The sequence below is a fragment of the Drosophila yakuba genome, chromosome 2L (assembly GCF_016746365.2).
Source record: "Drosophila yakuba strain Tai18E2 chromosome 2L, Prin_Dyak_Tai18E2_2.1, whole genome shotgun sequence".
In the NCBI taxonomy this organism is placed as follows: Eukaryota; Metazoa; Arthropoda; class Insecta; order Diptera; family Drosophilidae; genus Drosophila; species Drosophila yakuba.
Genome location: NC_052527.2, coordinates 15,564,521 through 15,582,271, shown reverse-complemented (window position 1 = coordinate 15,582,271; position 17,751 = coordinate 15,564,521). Strand labels below are relative to the sequence as shown.

At 44.8% G+C, this 17,751-nt stretch overlaps 4 protein-coding genes across 5 annotated transcripts; 2 read left to right on the top strand and 2 right to left on the bottom strand.

Moving 5' to 3' along the window:
• Positions 1 to 5,429: 5,429 nt before the first annotated feature.
• LOC6528330 lies at positions 5,430 to 12,202 on the bottom strand. Of its 2 annotated transcripts, XM_015198435.3 has the most exons (7): positions 12,042 to 12,202; positions 11,212 to 11,393; positions 10,107 to 10,442; positions 9,470 to 10,050; positions 6,673 to 8,172; positions 6,503 to 6,615; positions 5,430 to 6,434 (listed from the first exon to the last, which is right to left on the bottom strand). In XM_015198435.3, the coding sequence occupies exons 2-7, from the start codon at positions 11,364 to 11,366 to the stop codon at positions 6,222 to 6,224; spliced, it is 2,898 nt and encodes a 965-aa protein (XP_015053921.1). In that variant the 5' UTR covers positions 11,367 to 11,393; positions 12,042 to 12,202; the 3' UTR covers positions 5,430 to 6,221. The 2 variants fall into 2 exon arrangements, with proteins under 2 accessions (XP_015053921.1, XP_002089383.3); XM_002089347.3 differs by lacking the exons at positions 5,430 to 6,434; positions 6,503 to 6,615; positions 6,673 to 8,172; positions 12,042 to 12,202 and adding an exon at positions 8,403 to 9,186.
• Positions 12,203 to 12,769: 567 nt separating this feature from the next.
• On the top strand, positions 12,770 to 13,308 carry LOC6528329 (ubiquitin-like protein 5). Its single transcript, XM_002089346.4, has 3 exons — positions 12,770 to 12,922; positions 12,983 to 13,121; positions 13,187 to 13,308. The coding sequence occupies exons 1-3, from the start codon at positions 12,884 to 12,886 to the stop codon at positions 13,228 to 13,230; spliced, it is 222 nt and encodes a 73-aa protein (XP_002089382.1). The 5' UTR covers positions 12,770 to 12,883; the 3' UTR covers positions 13,231 to 13,308.
• A 139-nt stretch (positions 13,309 to 13,447) lies between these two features.
• On the top strand, positions 13,448 to 14,265 carry LOC6528328 (anaphase-promoting complex subunit 15A). Its single transcript, XM_002089345.4, has 3 exons — positions 13,448 to 13,757; positions 13,823 to 13,910; positions 13,978 to 14,265. Exons 1-3 carry the CDS (start codon positions 13,629 to 13,631, stop codon positions 14,115 to 14,117), a joined length of 357 nt encoding a protein of 118 aa, XP_002089381.1. The 5' UTR covers positions 13,448 to 13,628; the 3' UTR covers positions 14,118 to 14,265.
• Positions 14,159 to 15,693, bottom strand: LOC6528327 (succinate dehydrogenase [ubiquinone] iron-sulfur subunit, mitochondrial). The gene is made up of 3 exons (XM_002089344.4): positions 15,500 to 15,693; positions 14,808 to 15,244; positions 14,159 to 14,751 (listed from the first exon to the last, which is right to left on the bottom strand). Exons 1-3 carry the CDS (start codon positions 15,560 to 15,562, stop codon positions 14,358 to 14,360), a joined length of 894 nt encoding a protein of 297 aa, XP_002089380.1. The 5' UTR covers positions 15,563 to 15,693; the 3' UTR covers positions 14,159 to 14,357.
• Positions 15,694 to 17,751: the final 2,058 nt, after the last annotated feature.

Sequence of the window (17,751 nt, the reverse complement as noted above, 5' to 3'; positions counted from 1 at the left end):
ATTGCCTTTGTAATTACCTAAGGCAAACACAATAGGCTTGGGTTTTATTTCAGGGCTGTTGACTTTGAATTAACAGAAACAACCAGCTTGAAAGGACAAAGCCTAGTGCAAACATAAGGTATTTGCATTCGGATAAATAAGAGTGTTGTGGCCAAGGACTAAATGTTAAAAAAGTAACTGGTTGTGTTGAAAGGTAGCAGGCGCAGAGGGTTGTGTGTGCTGATCGGGCATTTCAATTTTTATTGTCAGTCGGGTTGCTCTTTTATTGGTCGCCATAAAGCGAGTCCTTGCTGACATGTATGTTCATGTCTAGCCGCTCTTTTATAGCGCAAAAATCTGTCCAAACGACTCCACATTTCTTTGCCCAAAATAGATATCCTTCACGACGACCGCTCCCTTTTTCGGTCCCAACTGCCTGCTAATTTCGGCAACAAATCTGCTAAGCCAGCTTATGGTCACACACAAAGTCGTAGGCTCACACACACACGCACTCGTCTGAGTCCTGCAGGAATTTCAGTTCTACACACACATGTGTGCGTGTTCCAGGGATACAGCATCGCCTTTCGCGCTGGTTTTTATTGTGGCAGAATCCGAAATTGAAACGTAAATCTTTGTGGCATTTTCGCAGTCGCAATTGATTTTTATGGCTCGTTGCTGCTCGCCTTATGAGCGATTTAATCACGGACCCAAGGATGCCCGGGTTAGAGATTAATTTTAGCTGAAGCCGTGCAACTGGTGGAATAATCGAATTGCGACCATCATTGTTCGCACAAATACGATTCGCTGGCATCCAGCAGTTTGTTTATGCTTTTGCCCACAGCGGACACAATTTGTTTTAATTGCGAGCAAAACAACTGAATAATCACATTACATTGCCGGGGGCGCCGGGGGGTGCCGGGGGGTGCCGGGGGGTGCAGGATGAAGTGGGTGGCATAGGCTGCCAGTGGGTGGTGGTGGGTGGTTGTTTACCACTTGCAGCTGATGCAGTTAAGCTCTGAGGAGTCGGCAGCTCGGACGCAGCTCGAGCAGGCGGCTTAAAAAACATGCGAACTGAACATGCGGAGCATCATATGCCAACTGCGATAAGTTGCAGCGACGTAAATAAAGCGCAGCGAGAGAAATCGCGATGCGGAACTGTGTCAACAGCAATCACCATCCCAATCCGCCAGTCACGAGTGCACTTGGCGCACTCCACGTACGGCTATAATCTTAAATTTAAATATATAGCAGTGTGTCCCCTCATAACGATGCGGCAATAGCTCTCTTCCTGATTAAAGACCAGAGGACCTGGACATACACACGTGTACGCTCTGCTTAAAGCACTGGCTGCCTGGCAACGGCTGTCGCAAAGGATTCATTTCGTTTCGTTTACTCTTGCTGCCTGCATGCCCCAATATTACGCATACGAAGGGTGGGACGGCTGGGTGGTTGGGGTGTGGATGGGGTGCGAAGTGTCAACCACTTGCAACTTTTGACGTTATATTTTTGTTGGTTTTCAATTAAAAAGTTTGCCTTATCCTGCTTTTGTTGCAGCGCCCAACTGGCCTCCTCGGCTGCAGTTCGTCCCTTTTGGCCGGATTTCATTGTTCGGATGCTTCTGACAGCCTTCTGACAGCCTGTATGCAACACATTTCAGCCCAATGGAAATCGCAGACAATTGCCATTGACGTGGGCAAACCATTTAGGTAAATAATTGCTTTGCCAGCTTAGTCCGGCATTTACAGCAATCAAACAATGGCCAGCAATTTCGCAGCTTCCGAACTGAATTAATACTCGTATGCATGAAGGTTGCATGAAAATCACATGGCAGCTGTGCTCAACAATAAATGTTTAAAATCAAGCTAGAGGTAAAGAAAAACATAAAGTCGGTCGGAAATGAAATCGTTTAAAGTTTCCGACAATTCTCAAGAAGAAAAGCATATTCTCTTCGGCAAACTGAAATGTTTACTTCAATGGCACATTCATTATTTGTGGAAAGGGCTTGCAAACAATTTTCGCAACTTACTTTTCAACAACAATATGTTGCGTTGCCTTTTATTCTAGGGAGGCAAAAGTCTCCATTGAAATATGCAAACTTACAGCGAAATCCACGTCTTTTTTATGAGTCGTGCGAATTTTAAAACGACAGATACAACGAAGTATAAAATGATATTAAATTTCTTTACTTATTTATTTGCACAAACAGAACATATTTGGTGTACTAAAAAATAATAAATAAACAAATTAAGCTTAAAGATTAACTGCTAAGTGAGCTTCGAGGCAATGGACTATTAAGTTCCCTAAGCTGGCAGTTGTGTTGACAATTCTTTGAATTTTCTATATATGTAGTGCTTTTATAGATTAAAGTAGCAGCACATGCTGCAGCGGCATAAATTGCTAACCATGAGATTTCTAAGCCGAAATGCAATACCTTCGTTCTTGGTATTAAAGGTTTTAAAAGCCCTTCCTTCAATACACAAACTCGTAATACAACTTTCTGCCAAGTGTGTATCGTGTATAGTGTATTTTGCTGACAAAACTCCGTTTCAGGCACGTTTTATTATCCTGGCGCACTTCCAAGCGTAATTGATTGATTGATGGATGGATGCATGGATGCATGGATGGACCAAGAACCAGCACACATCGTCTCACACCAAACACATCCAACAGGACATCGAGCCAATGGTCGATATTAAATCAACGTCCTTCTGCCAAAAGTCCCAGCAACTTAGCACATTTAATCTTTAATTAAGAGCAGCAAGGACGAACGTTATCCTGACCCTGTTTGGGAGAGTCAACCGCCCTGCCGGCTTAAATGATGCGTTAAGATGACTCCGATGAAGGATCACGAAAGTGGCTTGCGGCTTTCGGGGTTTCTGTGGCCGGTGGCCGCAAAAGGACTTTAGGGCAAAACACTGGGCCGCCGAGAGGACAAAAATCCCAAGGCAGGGGAGAACAGGACCAGGCCATGACACTCCAAAGGCAAATGGCAAACGGGAAATGGCAGAGTTAACCTCCCATCCACATAATTCGCAAAGGCATTGCAAATGAATTAAATTACACAGAAGTGCGAAATAATGGCCGGCAGGCAAAAGAGTTGCGTTGTCAAGAGCTATGCAAATGGACAGGCTGCCCGAGGGGCAAGGATTTCAGGACTCCAGCTAAAAGAGGAGGTGGGTGCTAAGGCACGGAGATATTCGCAAAGGCGAAATCCTATTAAAATTCAATTGTCTGTAAATAAAATGATGCCGTGACGAACTTGGATTGTTTGTCACTTAATTAAGGTTAATGCGCACGTCCGCTCGGGAGCAAGGCTTAACTTTGGATCGGTAAACAAGTGCCATGCGTAATTAAATTTGAAATGAAAGCGGCACAGCAGCTGCTGCCTGCCGAACTTTGACCCCCGGCCCGACCCTTACTTCATCCGGCGGACGTAGTTTCGGGTAACAGGACATGGGGCAAATGGCTTCTGCCGACTGTGTGACAAGTTTATTTCATTATGGCCGCAGAGCACAACACTTCCTCCGGTTCCACTCACTTCCTCCTGCTCCTACTCCTGCTACTGCTCCTGCTGAGCTGAGCTGCCGCCGCAGAGTGGAATCAAATTGAAAGTTATCAAAATGTGTGCATAACGGTTTGTTAAATAGTTATTGTGCTGGCACTTGCTCCTCCGACTGTCGCCCCACTCCAAATAAATTTAATTACGCCAACAAGTCACACAAGTGTCTCTAACTAAGCAATGCCGTACTGCTAACCGATTTGCATGGCAAACAAAACTTTCCCGGCCGCCCAATGTATGCGCATATCTAATGCGGATCCGATTGCTTCTGTGCTCCGGGCTTCACTGTACGGGCAAACGGTTTCCACACGACATCGTGTTCGAGTGAACTTGGTCACTACTTTGGCCCGAAGCGCTAGCACTTTGCGACACTCGAGGGGCCAAAACGTTGCTTTCGAGGTTAAGTTGGATCGCATGCATCCGCATCCGCAGATCAGAACCAATCTTTGAGTTCTACAATACATTAGCTATACAAGTGGACCCCACTGCTCTACAAATTAAGTACCAGCATCCTTTTGCGTCTTTTAACGTCTTTTTGCACGCTTTTGCGGAAACTTGATAAATTTCCTTATCAAAGCAGAGCGAAAACTTTCGCAAAGTTTTCCTGCGGCTGGAGGATAAGAGTGTGATATGAAAGCCTCAGTTTTATTGTCCCGGCAGGATTGCAACTCCCTTTATGGCCAGCACACTTCAGCTGGCTGATCCATTAATGCCAGTAAATTGCGGCCCGACACGCCACAAATTCAATACAAAATAGAGAAAGTTGCCGCCAACTTAAACACTCTGCTCGACTCGACTCGCCTCGATTCTCGATTCAGTGGACTTGCGTTGCCTTCATTTTTTACAGCCGCTGCTGCAAACTTTTCTCATTAGTCACTATTTTTAGCTGCAGTTTAATTGTTACACACTTCCAGAACGAAAGTTTTGTTCCAGAGTGCTAGAGTGCCAGCGTCGTTTCATTTTTTATTTCCCCAATGGGAATTCGCCGGCGTAGGTGGTTGGCATTTGAGAAAGATTTGTGTAAACAAATTAAGCGTGCTGCAGGTGCGAAATGAATATGCTGAACCTGCGCCTCACGAAATTAAAAGTTTTCGGGCCCCAGTGGCAGTTAAAGTTTATGCGTGTGTGTAGACGGGGCATTTCCGCATTTACACAAACGCCTGAGCAATGCCTGTAATTCAAGCTCAAACGAGGACATGCCGCAGTCTATGCCACACAGATCCTTGCGAGGCAGGAATCTGCCTAATGGCGACCCAATGGCCTGGTCGCTCAATTCGGTGAAATTTCATTCATCCGCAGGTGGTCCCTTTGACGTGGTCCTGCCTTCCAGGATGCTCCATCACAGCACATGTTTGAGCAAGCTAGCTGACTTTAATTAAGTGCATGCCTTCGCTGGCACTTGAAGATTAAATCCTTTGACTTGCCAGCGCCAGGAATTTCCTGGCACAACAAATTAAAGGACAATTTACATTAACCCCAGACGAAACGACACATCCGTTGCAAAGGTATTTTTATATTAAATTACCGAAGACGAGTCTGCGACAGAAATGTACTAAATAAATTCATCAAGTTGAAGCACAAGTCCTTGAACATCATTTATGCCCAATCGGATTAACAATAACATGGAAATTGCTAGCAAATTATACGCAGCTGCAGTCAAAAGTAAAATGTGTCATTATGCATTTAAAGCCGATTTAAATGGACAATTTATCTAAATGTAGATAGCAAAGGAAACAAGCGGCAGTATATTTGAAACCATTTCCTTGCTCCATTTTCTTTCAATTTTTCACTCCCGTCCAAAAATATCTAATTACAGAAACCGGACAGCAGGGGTTAATTACTTCCCATGGCTTTGACAGCAATTTTTTGCGTGCATTTTGAAAAGAAAACGTTTTTTTTTTTCACAGCAATGTGTTTATTGTTAAAAAAGCCTTAATTAACGAAGTAATCAGAAAAAACTAAGCCAATTAAGTAAACTTATAGAAACAATAAAAAATTATGTTTTTAATTATAAACTATTTTTGGGCTCACTCTTTAGACATAAAACGTATACGACGAGAACGGAAAACTTGAATTGGATGCTTTTATTGGGAGGGATGGACGCAGGTTTTATTCGATAGTTTGAATAGAGATATTTAGTGCGTTTCAATTTTATTTAGAGGGGTACAGGTGAGTTCAGATAGCTATGGCATTTAAAAGAACTTTCCAAGTTTTCATTGTAAAACATTTTAGCTTAAATATACCTTAAACTATACATTTCAAGCAAGTGTGTGGCTTAGACAAACTATGACTATTAACTTCAAAACGCATTTCAATGGCAAACATGGTAAAAAATATAGTTACGTAAGTAGAGTAGACTTAAAGGAGCGATGCTTGAGTTCAGGAAAATAACTAAGTACTAATAGTTATTATAGGACTTATTTGGATACTGGACTCGAGCCCCGACTTAAACAATAAGCTATGTACAAGTTAACCTTAATGGGATTTAAACACTTTAAATCTACGATATAATACAAAACACTTAAAATCTATAGCCTTACATTTTACATAGTTCGCATTGTTGAAAGCGGTTGGGTTCATTTGATCCACATCTCGCAGTGATATTGTTGAGTTTCCTTTTTAAGGCACGGACATTATGTACACCTGGCAAAACCTAAATCACTAGAGAAAGCTTAAAACAGATCTATGTGGCCGCCGGCTTGCCGTGTACGCGAAACCGGTAGAGGCATGTATAGGTGGGCTGGCCGTGATTCGTCTCGATCCGCAGCTCGACGATTTGGTACTGTCGTTTGATGTCCAGGTTTTGAACGGCAAAGTACTGGAGGGATGCACCATTGTCTTCGAACTCGTACTCGCCGAACAACACGGGTTCCGGGTCCTTCTCCTGCTCCAACCCCTGAGTTAATGTATAAATTGTGTTTAAGATGGACCACTTTCTTTGCCATTTAAGTAAGTCAAACTTACCCAAACAGTGAAGTTGCGAGGAGCCGAGTCTATTCGTCCTGTTGGTGACAGACTCTTCGGTATGTGTTCTAAGGTGAATCCTGTGACGTACACCAACGAGTTAAGCTTCAGCACTGTGGGAAGGAAACTGTAATGACTTTCTTAGCATTTACTATTCACCCGCGACGTACCTAGGAATCCGGGAAAACCCTGGAATGCCCAGCACTCCCCTGGCTGTACATTGGGTGAGATGGCGACCCGTGGCGTGTTAGTGGGATACCAGAGTGGAATTCCAAACACCGATATCTGGGCTGACTTTGTCTGGTAGCTCTCAGTGCAACGCGTGGAAAGGATTTGGCCGCCCGCCGACTCCAGGGCGAAGTCCACCAGACCCGTCTTATCGGCATCGTAAATAGCTAGAACAGTTTTCACAATCTGGCGCACCTCCTCCTCGCGGATATGGCCCTTCAGCGCTCTGGTGCTCTCGTTGTGCTTGGCCTCCACAACCAGAAGAATCTCACGTTTGAGCCGTTCGCTAATGTCGCTCATCAGCAGGATGCTGGAGCGCTCGATCTCGTCGCGAATGTTGTTATTGGTGCGCTTGTTCAGCTCTAGCAGCTGCTGCTCCAGGTAGTCCTTGGCCACAAACATGCTGCGCACCCAGGTCTGCAGATCGAAGTCATCCAACTGGCCAGCAGCACCGCCAGCGGTGGATTGCTTAAAGCCCAGAATTTCCACCAGGGATAGTTTGATCTGCTTGTTGAGCAGAGCAAACTGCGAATCGTTAAGCGCAGACAGTTTGGTTTCTATTTCAGCCAGCAGCCCATGGAAACGCCTATCCTGGGCAAGTTCGTGCTGCTTTATGCGTTCCAGCAAATCCTCGTGCCCGAGCCTTAGATTGCTGATCGATTGGTGCAGATCGGCGTTCTCCGCTTGCTTGTCAGAGAGAGCCAACTTAATGAAAGCGATTTCCCTGTTCAGGCGCTCAATTTGGACTTCTGCATCTGTGGAACCAGAACCTTCCTTTTTCTCGAGCTCTCGCACCTGAAGACTAATTCGAGCATCTACGAAGTCTGCCAATGCTGGCATAGACAGAATTTGCTTCAGCAGGGCCGGCAGGTCAATCGTGTCCAGTTTAATTGTGTTGTGCGATTGGTGGAACTGAACCTCTGATTTAACTAGCTTGGTTATTTCCTCTAAGTTAGCTTGTGATAGTTTAGCACCATCTTGCCAACCGCCTGAGCTTTGCAGCTCCAGCTTCAGTTTTATGGCCAGATCAGCCAAATCCTTTTCGCTTAGCTCAGTTTTGTAGGCAATCTGTTGGAGGTTTTTCTTTATCATTTGCGCAATGAGTTGAATCTGTTGCGGTGGGAGCTCCTTGGAATGCTGGTTCATTTTCAGTTCGACCAACTGCTGCACGTAGCTGTTCACATGGTCTAAGATATTTTCGTATTCCTCTGCAGTCAGGGCTTTCTGGATGTTCCTTTCAATGCTGGCCATGTTTACCTTAATGGCCTCGTCTTCCTGCTGGGGACTTATGACGGTGGGCACTTCCATCCAAGTTTTCAAGGCGGCTCCAGCATTTGACAAACGGCTGTATACGGAGCAGAAAAACGCGAATGGCAGCGGTAAAAGATTTTCCGCACGCTGAACGTACGCAACACGTTGATCCTCCTGCAACAGCGACCATCCTGGGAAAGGATTAAACATAGCATTATTAGTTGGCAATCCTTCTACATTTTCAGTTCCCACAAACTTCAAATATCAATCGGACTGAGGTAACAGGGAACTCGCTTTTGGGGTAATTCCAACACAAACGCAGAAGGATAGAGTTCGATTCTGGCCAACTAATATTGCTTTGTTTACATTTTACTTACCATTTAGCGAACTTCCAACAAATGGCAAATAAAACAAACTACTCTTCTTTATACATGATGTTTTGTATGAAATTGTTTGCGATTTATTTGTATAGACTATTACAATGCAAACAGTGAACAAATTACAATTAAACGTTGTTTGACAACAATTAAGATTTAGTTAGGGCATTGACCCAGACGGATAAAGGCCCTAATTGATAGACAAGAATGAAATTTACGGCGAGCTCTATCCTTCTCCCATCAGCCTGTGATGTTGCATTTTGTTGGGAATTGTGTAGGTTAGTAAGGTGGGATATGTGGGGTATGCCTATGAAAATGGGTAAATGACGGGACGAAAAACTATAAAATAAGTATGCAAAAGTGCGGGCCAAGCAGACGGACAAAAAACAGATCAAATGCTTTAATTTGTACTTGTATTGTTCATTAAGAAAGAATCTTATATTTGCTTAAGTGCAAGGGGCGTTGCACTCAACCAGACTACTACTACTAAATAATCAACTGCTGCACCAGTTCGACCACCAAGCGGTAGCCTGCCCATTGCAGATGTTCCCTACACACGCTCATAATAGACTTTATCGTCGGCCTGAAATATCTGACGCCCCTTGTTGACCACGTTCTGACCGATGGTTCTTAAGTACAAGATGTAGTCATCGGCCCAATCCCGAACGCGGACCGCATGCTCGGCGGCCTGAGAGCGGACAGATTCAAACTGCGCCTGGTTCAGGTAATCCCTTACATCGATTGTGGGCAACTCAGGTAGGGTGAATGTGTATTCGGACAGGGATTTGGGTGGGAAAGTTTCATTGGGGTGTATGTAATAGAACAGACCTGCAAAGGCAAAGCAAATTAGGCGTTTAACCTTCGCTGACGGCGAATGGAAAATAAAATATGTCATCACATGGCCACTTAAATCTGATCCGCGGGATTTTACTAACAAATTATCGATGGCGTCACGCGACTGCCAACGACTAGACGAGTTTATAAATAAAACCACCGGAGGTGATTTATATGTATATAGCATAAATTCTCAAACCAATTCAAGGTCAGGGCACACGCTCTAACATATTATACTTTACATCGTAAATTGGACGGTGCTTAGAGGCATACTCACCCGACAGCAGCAGCAAGGGCAGCAATATCAGCAAAAATATGAGAAAGCGCTTTTTCGACTTATTTTCCGCATCCGAGGATCGCAGCAACCACGTGTCCAAACTCAGAACCGATCCAATGAAAACATACAGGTAGCGCAGTAAACTCGCAAATCCTCCTCCGATGGTCTGTACCAGTTTTCCCCAAAGTCCAACCTGTTGACTCTGCCGGCGCTTAGCGTAGTAGTTGTGATATGCAGTCGTCTCCGTGGCCGAGAGATTGGTCACCCGACTCCACACAGTGGTAACGCTGCTAACGACCAGCTGGACGAGGCGGACAAGCCACCAACTTTGCTTTTGCTGCCCAAAGGTGGCATCCAGTTCGTCTGCGGAGTCATAGTTGACCTGCTGGGTATACTTGGACTGGTAGCGGCGGCGGATAAACTCCTCCTGTGCAGGGTTCTGCTGCACCATGTAGTTGACTCGATCGTTATGGTTTTCTAGGCTTCTTCTGGACATGTTGGGCATAGCCACAATTCCAGGCGCCAACTGGCGCCGGTGGGGGGACAGTTCGGAGTAGGTATAGTCCGTCTTGGGAGTTTTGCTGCAAAGTAAAATCATTAGTATACAGTTTAGAAAGTGCGGAATTGGTTCACTCACTTCCAGTACTCGCCAGCATCCCTGTACTCAATGTAGGCCAGATAGTCGCTGACATTTCCCGAGCTAAGGTTTCCGTTCGATTGGTTAAGCTTTTCCTGGGCGGAGTTCAGCGTGTTTTGTGTGGTCTCCAGCTGGCTCCTGTTTCGCGGCGTGGATGTGGCTCCGGCAGACCGCTTGGTTAGAATTGACGTGACTGTGGTCGTGATCGAGCTCTGCTTTCGTTTGGCCTCCGGAGTCATATCGTCGCTCGAGTAGTCTGAGGTCAGCTGGGCGAACGTATTTCCCCGGGTTTTCTTGCTGCTCTTCGACTCCACTATATGCTCCTCCACTATCGTTCTGCAAAGAAGAGGTTTAGATACCAGTTGGTAAGATTTTGGGGGAAATATTTCAGTAGGTCCGTGATAACGTGCTCGGAATCGTTTCAAACGACGAGTACAGCGTATCAAAACAAAAACACGAAAATATGCTTATAATCGTCGCTGGCCTTCAGCGCGAACGACTGTTAGCCCACCCCAACGTGCTCGATTTAGTGTCTAATACGTGAAAACGATTTCTGACGTCATCGAGTCTTGAAGACTGATCGGGTCAGGCGCTCTCGAAATAGGCGCCAAAAACTAAAGAAGCTCGACCAGATGCCGCACCCTGTATGAGGCTTTGCCTTCGTTTCATACCCGCTTCGAAATTCAAATTCACGGAGAGCTGAATAACAAGAAGGTGACGTCATGGCGGCGTCACACGGCATACAAACAGTCGCTGTGGATGTGTATTACTACAGTCCAACTTGGTTAACTGGATCGAATAGTCTGTATAGAAATATTCAAGACTGTATAGCATTTATCATAAAGGCGATTCTGATTAATGAACAGCCTGACGGTAGTACATATATTGTTTATTCTGAATTCTCCTGGCATGCCTGCCCAAAATGAAAATGGATTTCCTCACAGCCTGCAGTCAAACTACCAAAGGGTCAACTACCCATATCCGTTAACACATTGAATGCTCACAATATGAGCGTTACTAATAGTAACGGCTAAATATAGAGTTAAGGGCTCGCGATAAAGGGCTTCGCCACGAGTCCTATTTTGGGAGTATCCCAGACACTTACTGCACATTGGGGGCCGCCGATCTCTTCTTGAGGTGGTGCACATGGCCCTCCTCACCGGCGTGCTCACAGTTCTCATGGTCGCAGCTCGACCTCAGGAAGGGGGTCTTGGAACGCGACCGCCGACGTGTTTCTATCTGGTATGTATCTTCGCTCATGATCAGATTCCCTTCAGTGCTCGGACCCTGCGAAGACAAAAATAATTAACATGGAAACGATTTATTTGGAGTAAACATTAAAACCCGTATGAGTGCGTGTGTGTGTGTGCGTGCTAGGCGTGGGTTGTTTACAATTGGGCAGCTGGAAAACATTTGCTTTATGTGCTCTTTACTTCAATGCTTGAGTGCGTTTGGAAGCGAGCTTTCCCCGCCACATTAATGCCGCATTATGCAATGCAATGCGTGTGGAAATGAGCGCAGTGCCCAGTTTTTAATTAGAATGCATTGGGGAGGTAAGTAGGCAGGCCGCAAAAACCGCGTCTAAAAATAGGCCGGAGCATTTCGGATCGCGAATTGCTTGCCAGTGACCGTGGATCAATTGGTGGTGGGCCACACAGCCGAAAACGACGCCCGAACTCCAGGGTCGGGGAACACGGTACAGGGTGCTCCGGCGGACCACGCCATACACAAACAACACGCGATAATCAATACAATGGGTTTTCTGCCCAAAATGAGTTCGTAGTACTGGCGCAAATATTCGTTGATTCGGTGAAATGGAAACCCAAACAAGTTTTCCACAGCTGCGTCATAGCGTACATATGTGTACACATAAGTCACACAAACAAAAACTGGGCACCACGCTTGAGGCAGTTCGCCCGCAAATATGGCACATACTTAGTAATATATTTGATAGTGCCGCACTAATGAATTTCGCCGATTTAATATATGAATATGAGGTTTTTTGCCAGCCCCGCAAACGATTTAAAAATAGTCTCCACTGTCACAACGAGAAAATCACGTCTTTTCCGAGCGGCGAAAAAATTCGAATGGATTGTGGACGGAGAAAACACATCGATTATTGTTAACAGACATCGACTATTCACCACCTATCGATTATTGGCATCGTGAAATAATCGTTTAGGAGGAGCAACGAAATTTAATTTTCAAATTCAAGACATTGTTGGAAAGCAGACATATTTCGGCACTTTTTTTTTAAGTTGTCTTGTCTTGTTGTCTTGTAGAGAATCCTAAATTTTTTTTATGTTCCGCGTTTACATTGTTGTCTGCCTAAAAGTCTAAGTGTTTTTGCACGACGGAGCCTTAAATTGTTACAATAAAATAATAAGACAAAAATGAAATTCCGCAGATAAATAGCGAAACAGCAGAATTATGGTTTGGTTAACAAAAAGAAAAACGAAGAAAAGTTAAACCTAAATTTTAATCTTTTAAACATTCTAACCGTTTCTCGGGGATGTAAAATTGTTTTTTAAGGATTTAAAGTACACTTCAGACTTCTAATCTTATTATTTCCTCTTACTATATACATATTTGTTTTTTGAATGTATTTAAAATTATATTTATTAATGACTCAGTGAAATATCGATAGCACCGAGGACAATTAGGCGATGGGTCAAACCACTCGATATCCGGTTAAGGCCAGCTGACAACCCTAAGCAATAATACCACAACAAATCAAGAGGCATTCTTGTTGTGATTTTTCTTTCAAATCATAAAATATGATTGAAATAACGTGTAATGATCGTCTTGGCAAGAAGGTAAGTACCTAAGAAGCTATAGCAAACTTCAAGCATCATAAAACAACGTTCTATCCGCAGGTACGCGTCAAGTGCAACCCGGACGACACGATCGGGGACCTCAAGAAACTAATCGCGGCACAAACGGGTACAAAGCACGAGAAAATTGTCCTGAAGAAGTGGTACACGATCTACAAGGATCCGATTCGCCTATCCGACTGTAAGCCCTTAAGTAGTTTTCTTGTAACTCATTGCTTTAGCCCTATTTGTTGCTTGCTTTCTCAGATGAAATCCACGATGGCATGAATCTGGAACTTTACTACCAATAATACTGCAAGGGAATATCGTCTCTGAATCGAGTTTAACCAAATTTTTTTAGCGTCTTTAATAAATAAAAAAAAATTTAATATTGTGTTCTTAGTACTTTTTATTTGTATGGGCTATGTTCTGATACTTGGGTGCGAATTGCAACAATAAGGGTATCTCAACAAATTTAAGTATTATTGCTTAAACTAGCTAAATAAGATGTTCATTTTATTTTCATTATTAATTAACAAAAGTTGAAGTTAAATTGCAAAATTTGCAATTTGGGTTTAATGAACCCCTTTTAACTGCGCTCCTGAAAAAGTGGTATATTTCACCGTCTGTAGCGGCGTTGCCAGATCGCGTCAAAGGCGTCCAGTAAACAACAAATATTGAAAACAGCGTATTCAAGGTACCTTTAAGAATGTCCATGATTCCGTTCTTTCCCACGCTCAAAGTATCCGTGGCCAATCGCTATTGGTTGGACATGGCTCCTGCCTCCGTAAACGAAGAATCGCAGACGCGGCGTTACGAGGATGAAAGGAGCAACTGGGTAAGTGTTTTTAATACAAGACACCGCTTTCTGTATAATTCTGTTGTTATAAACTGTCCATATAGCGAGAGTCCCTTAAAACTGCCGGCACAGATCTGCAGCCGCTGGGCAAGATGCTCACCATACCCGGAATTGAGACCGACGATGAGGATGGTGAGTATAATAGGACTCTCCATTCGGATTATCATTACTCTTTCTCCACCTTATTCCCCTCGTGCAGCCAACGACGACAGCGAGGACACGGACAGTCACGATGAGGAGGATGACGAGACGAACGACCGCGTCATTCCGGTCACCCAGGACTTTTACTCCGCCGATGACATCCAGATGAACGACGAGACTTCGCCCACTGCTCCCTGAATGATCTTTGGCTTTGGAATTGCCGCTTAAAATGTTGCCCGTCTGGTAGATACACAATTATTTATTTTCGCGTTTTGTTCCCTTTACAAACTGTAGTAACAAGTGTCGGATACTTTAGGCTTAAATAAATTATAACATAGTAAGCATATTGGCTGGAGGAGTCTCCAGTACATATTTACGGAAACTTAGCTCACTGGTTAAGGACAGCGGGGGACAAACTGGGTTTACAGGACTTGGGCCCTACTTGTGGAGCGCCGCCGTCTCCAGCTTTGGAGCCGGCTTGGAGGCCAGGCCCGAGAGCAACTTCTTGATCTCGGCGATGGCCCGACCGGGATTGAGGCCCTTGGGGCAGGTGCGCGTGCAGTTCATGATCGTGTGGCACCGGTAGACGCTGAAGGGGTCCTTCAACTTGCTCAGACGCTCGGCGGAGTTCTCGTCACGCGAGTCAATGATCCAGCGGTAGGCCTGCATCAGCACGGCGGGACCCAGGTACTTCTCGGCATTCCACCAGTACGAGGGACACGAGGTGGAGCAGCAGGCGCACAGGATGCACTCGTAGAGGCCGTCCAACTTGGAGCGGTCCTCGACGGACTGCAGGTACTGGGCCTTGCCCTTCTTCTCGCCCGCCTCGTTCCTACAAAGGTCGTGGTATTAGTGATGTCCCAGTATGGAGGGATAGCTCACACTCACTTGCGCTGCAGCCAGGGCTGGATGTTGCGGTACTGCTCGTAGAAGTTGTTCATGTCCGGAACCAAGTCGCGCACCACGTACATGTGGGGCAGGGGGTACACCTTCAGGGACTTGGAGGTGTTGATGTCGATCTTGCTGATGCAAGCCAGCGTGTTAGTGCCGCCAATGTTCATGGCGCATGAGCCGCAGATGCCCTCGCGGCAGGAGCGCCTAAAGGTAAGCGTGGGGTCCATCTCGTTCTTGATCTTGATGAGCGCGTCCAGCACCATGGGGCCGCACTCGCGCAGGTCCACCTCGTAGGTCTGCATGTACGGCTTCTCGCCAGCGTTGTCTGGGTTCCAGCGGTAGATCTCAAACTTCTTGATTTGCGGCTCCTGGGCCTCCTTGGGCTGCGCCTGCTGCTCCAGTTGGGCGGTGCCATTACTAATGGCACGCAGCTGGAAGTACGGATAATCACGCTATTACCAATTTTATCCAATTTAGGTGCTGCTGAAAAAAGTTTACATAACAGCTTATGCCAGTTGGCAGTTCCCCCAATTACGGAGTGCAGTTTGCGTGCTTATCTGTGATGTTTGTATCCCGGACCACCTATTTCCGCCTTATATAATAGCGCGGCCCAAAAGCCGCCTGCGCCCCCGCCACGCCCCTGAAATCTTGGCCAAAAGTGCACTGGGCCACCGCGTACTCCTCACCTGGTTCCTGGCCACCAGGGAGCCCACGCGGCTCAGGATCTGTCTCGCCTCGGTCGCCAACATTTTCGTAGCGATTTCTACTGCAATTGAAACGGCACTGCGTTTGCAATTATCGATTTGCCTGCGAGCAAAATCAGTGTTTTTCTTATTTGCGTACAAAAAGTTGCACGAAACTGACAAAGCAGTGTGGCCGTAGTGGAGTCAAGAGCTGGGACACGGGACACGCACTAAAATATACCACGAAAGGAATGCGCGCTCTGGTCACTCTGCTTGTAACGTATTTGTGTATTTGAATAGCAAAACACTCATTTCTTAGACTATTAAACTGTTTAGACTATTAGGGAACAATATCTTTCTTGCTTCAATTATCATATAAAACGTTAACAGAATAACACTTCTGCTAAAATTAAATGACTATACTACAAGAGATGGATGGGGAAGCAAGTTAAACTCTGGTCTGGGAAATTCTAAAGTATGCAAAATATGGCGAATGTTAAAACTGGATTGAATCCTATTTCTAGCAAAAGCTACTACTACTAAGACTTGGAAACAATTTCTTTGCCAGAAAAATGAATATATATATGAATACACGAAGTGCTGAAGAAGCACTTATCACTAGTTTGTTACCTTGTTAAGAGAGTTTTTATATCCTTATAATAAAATGGCATACTAGATCCGATAAGAAGTATGTAACAGGTAGAAGGAATCGTTTCCGTCACTATTGAATATATATTTTCTTAATCAGGATCTCAGGCCGAGACGATCTGACCATGTCTATTCAAACTTTTAAAATATTTATCTTTAATTTCACTAATTTTCATTTTAATTTATATTTAAATGCCGACAAAATGTTTAAACTCTCCCTGGCACTCCTCCTGTATTTGATAGTCGAGAAACTCGACTACAGCATTCTCTTGCATTTTGTTAATATTTTAATGGCTTTATACTTCTGGCACTGGAGATACCCATGCCTTTGCGGGTACTTTCCAGGAGCCTTGGCCAACTATTATGTAAAACTTTTTAAATCGCGATTGGCAAACCCTGGACAGCATTACGTCGCCTTTGTCAATTGTTTACCGACCTGTTGTTGGGAAAAGTTTGCGGGCTTTCCCGACCCGCCTTTATCATTCGCACCTAGAAATGAAAAGCCCAGCTGAAGTAAAAGGTGAGTGGGTCTACAGTTTGCTTTATGAGCCGCTGCCTGCGAAGAAAGTGGCGGAAAAAACTTTTTCAATGCTTAAGCAAACACAGGCAGCCACTAAAGTTGCCACCGAAGGCTGGATTCCGGCCACAACTCCTCGCCCGCCTATTAAAAGCAAATAAAAACAATGAGCGCGAAACTTAAATAAAACCGTTCGAGGAGAGTGAAGAGTAGGATTTTATTTGTCTACTCGGCCAAGCACAAAGGGGCGAAAGTGAGGTCATAAAAAAGGCCCTTGGAAACATCGCTTGCACACTGGGAGAAAACACACTCAAGTTGTGAATGTATCAAGTATTTTTCAAAAACCCCTAAACATGTTCGAAATAATGAAAGCAAAAAGTCATATAACATAATAATAATAATAGATTTCTGAAACGAATCATTTTTGCCTTGGCGCCGTGTGGGTTGTATTGATTTCAATTTAAGAGCTGCTAATGCAAATGCGAATGTCTAAGGAAAGTAGGGTAATTAATCAAGCTTGCGCCCCAACTGTTGCCTACTTTTGTGGGACGAGAAAGATGGCCGGAATCAATAGGGCCAGCATCAGCTTATCTGATGGGCCAAATGGGCGTATACTTCATAAAGTTCCAGGTCCTCAGCTCGTTTTCCGCTCTTTAACTTTATTTGCGTGTGCCATTTTCGGAGTGACGCAGACCACGGCAGATACACACCGCATTTGTTTGCTTTAAATCTTTATTTTGGGGCCTTGGCCGAACTTTCACTCACTCAATGATTTCAGCTTAACTGCGGAAAAATGATCGATTTGTTGATACACCAAGCATTTATTTGCAATTCGTGGTGTCCAAGTGTGTGTGTGGGTGTAAAGAGATTGAATAACTTTGCTAACAATAGACGCAGGCCGCACAAAAATAGCCCATTTATTCGCACATTTGTCTGGCTACAAGTCTGTATCGCCTGCCGTGGGTTGCCTGGCATGGGTGTGATATGGCATGGAGTGGTATTATGGTTGGTATGTGTATCCGCGCTAACTGTGCGACAATATTGCCAAAGTTTTGTGTATTAAACCGGCACTCATAGTACGTCATTTCCC

Bases quoted from the DNA above. Each gene is read 5' to 3' on its own strand.
- LOC6528328 (XM_002089345.4), top strand. From the start codon at position 13,629: ATGTCCATGATTCCGTTCTTTCCCACGCTCAAAGTATCCGTGGCCAAT. The intron at 13,758-13,822 runs GTAAGTGTTTTT...CTGTCCATATAG, and splicing joins AGGATGAAAGGAGCAACTGG to CGAGAGTCCCTTAAAACTGC. The intron at 13,911-13,977 runs GTGAGTATAATA...CCCCTCGTGCAG, and splicing joins TGAGACCGACGATGAGGATG to CCAACGACGACAGCGAGGAC.
- LOC6528329 (XM_002089346.4), top strand. From the start codon at position 12,884: ATGATTGAAATAACGTGTAATGATCGTCTTGGCAAGAAG. The intron at 12,923-12,982 runs GTAAGTACCTAA...TTCTATCCGCAG, and splicing joins ATGATCGTCTTGGCAAGAAG to GTACGCGTCAAGTGCAACCC. The intron at 13,122-13,186 runs GTAAGCCCTTAA...TTGCTTTCTCAG, and splicing joins TCCGATTCGCCTATCCGACT to ATGAAATCCACGATGGCATG.
- LOC6528330 (XM_015198435.3), bottom strand. From the start codon at position 11,366: ATGAGCGAAGATACATACCAGATAGAAACACGTCGGCGGTCGCGTTCC. The intron at 10,443-11,211 runs GTAAGTGTCTGG...TCTTCTTTGCAG, and splicing joins TCGGCGGCCCCCAATGTGCA to AACGATAGTGGAGGAGCATA. The intron at 6,435-6,502 runs GTAAGTTTGACT...ACATTAACTCAG, and splicing joins CTCGCAACTTCACTGTTTGG to GGGTTGGAGCAGGAGAAGGA.
- LOC6528327 (XM_002089344.4), bottom strand. From the start codon at position 15,562: ATGTTGGCGACCGAGGCGAGACAGATCCTGAGCCGCGTGGGCTCCCTG. The intron at 15,245-15,499 runs GTGAGGAGTACG...CCGTACTTCCAG, and splicing joins CCCTGGTGGCCAGGAACCAG to CTGCGTGCCATTAGTAATGG. The intron at 14,752-14,807 runs GTGAGTGTGAGC...CGACCTTTGTAG, and splicing joins CAGCCCTGGCTGCAGCGCAA to GAACGAGGCGGGCGAGAAGA.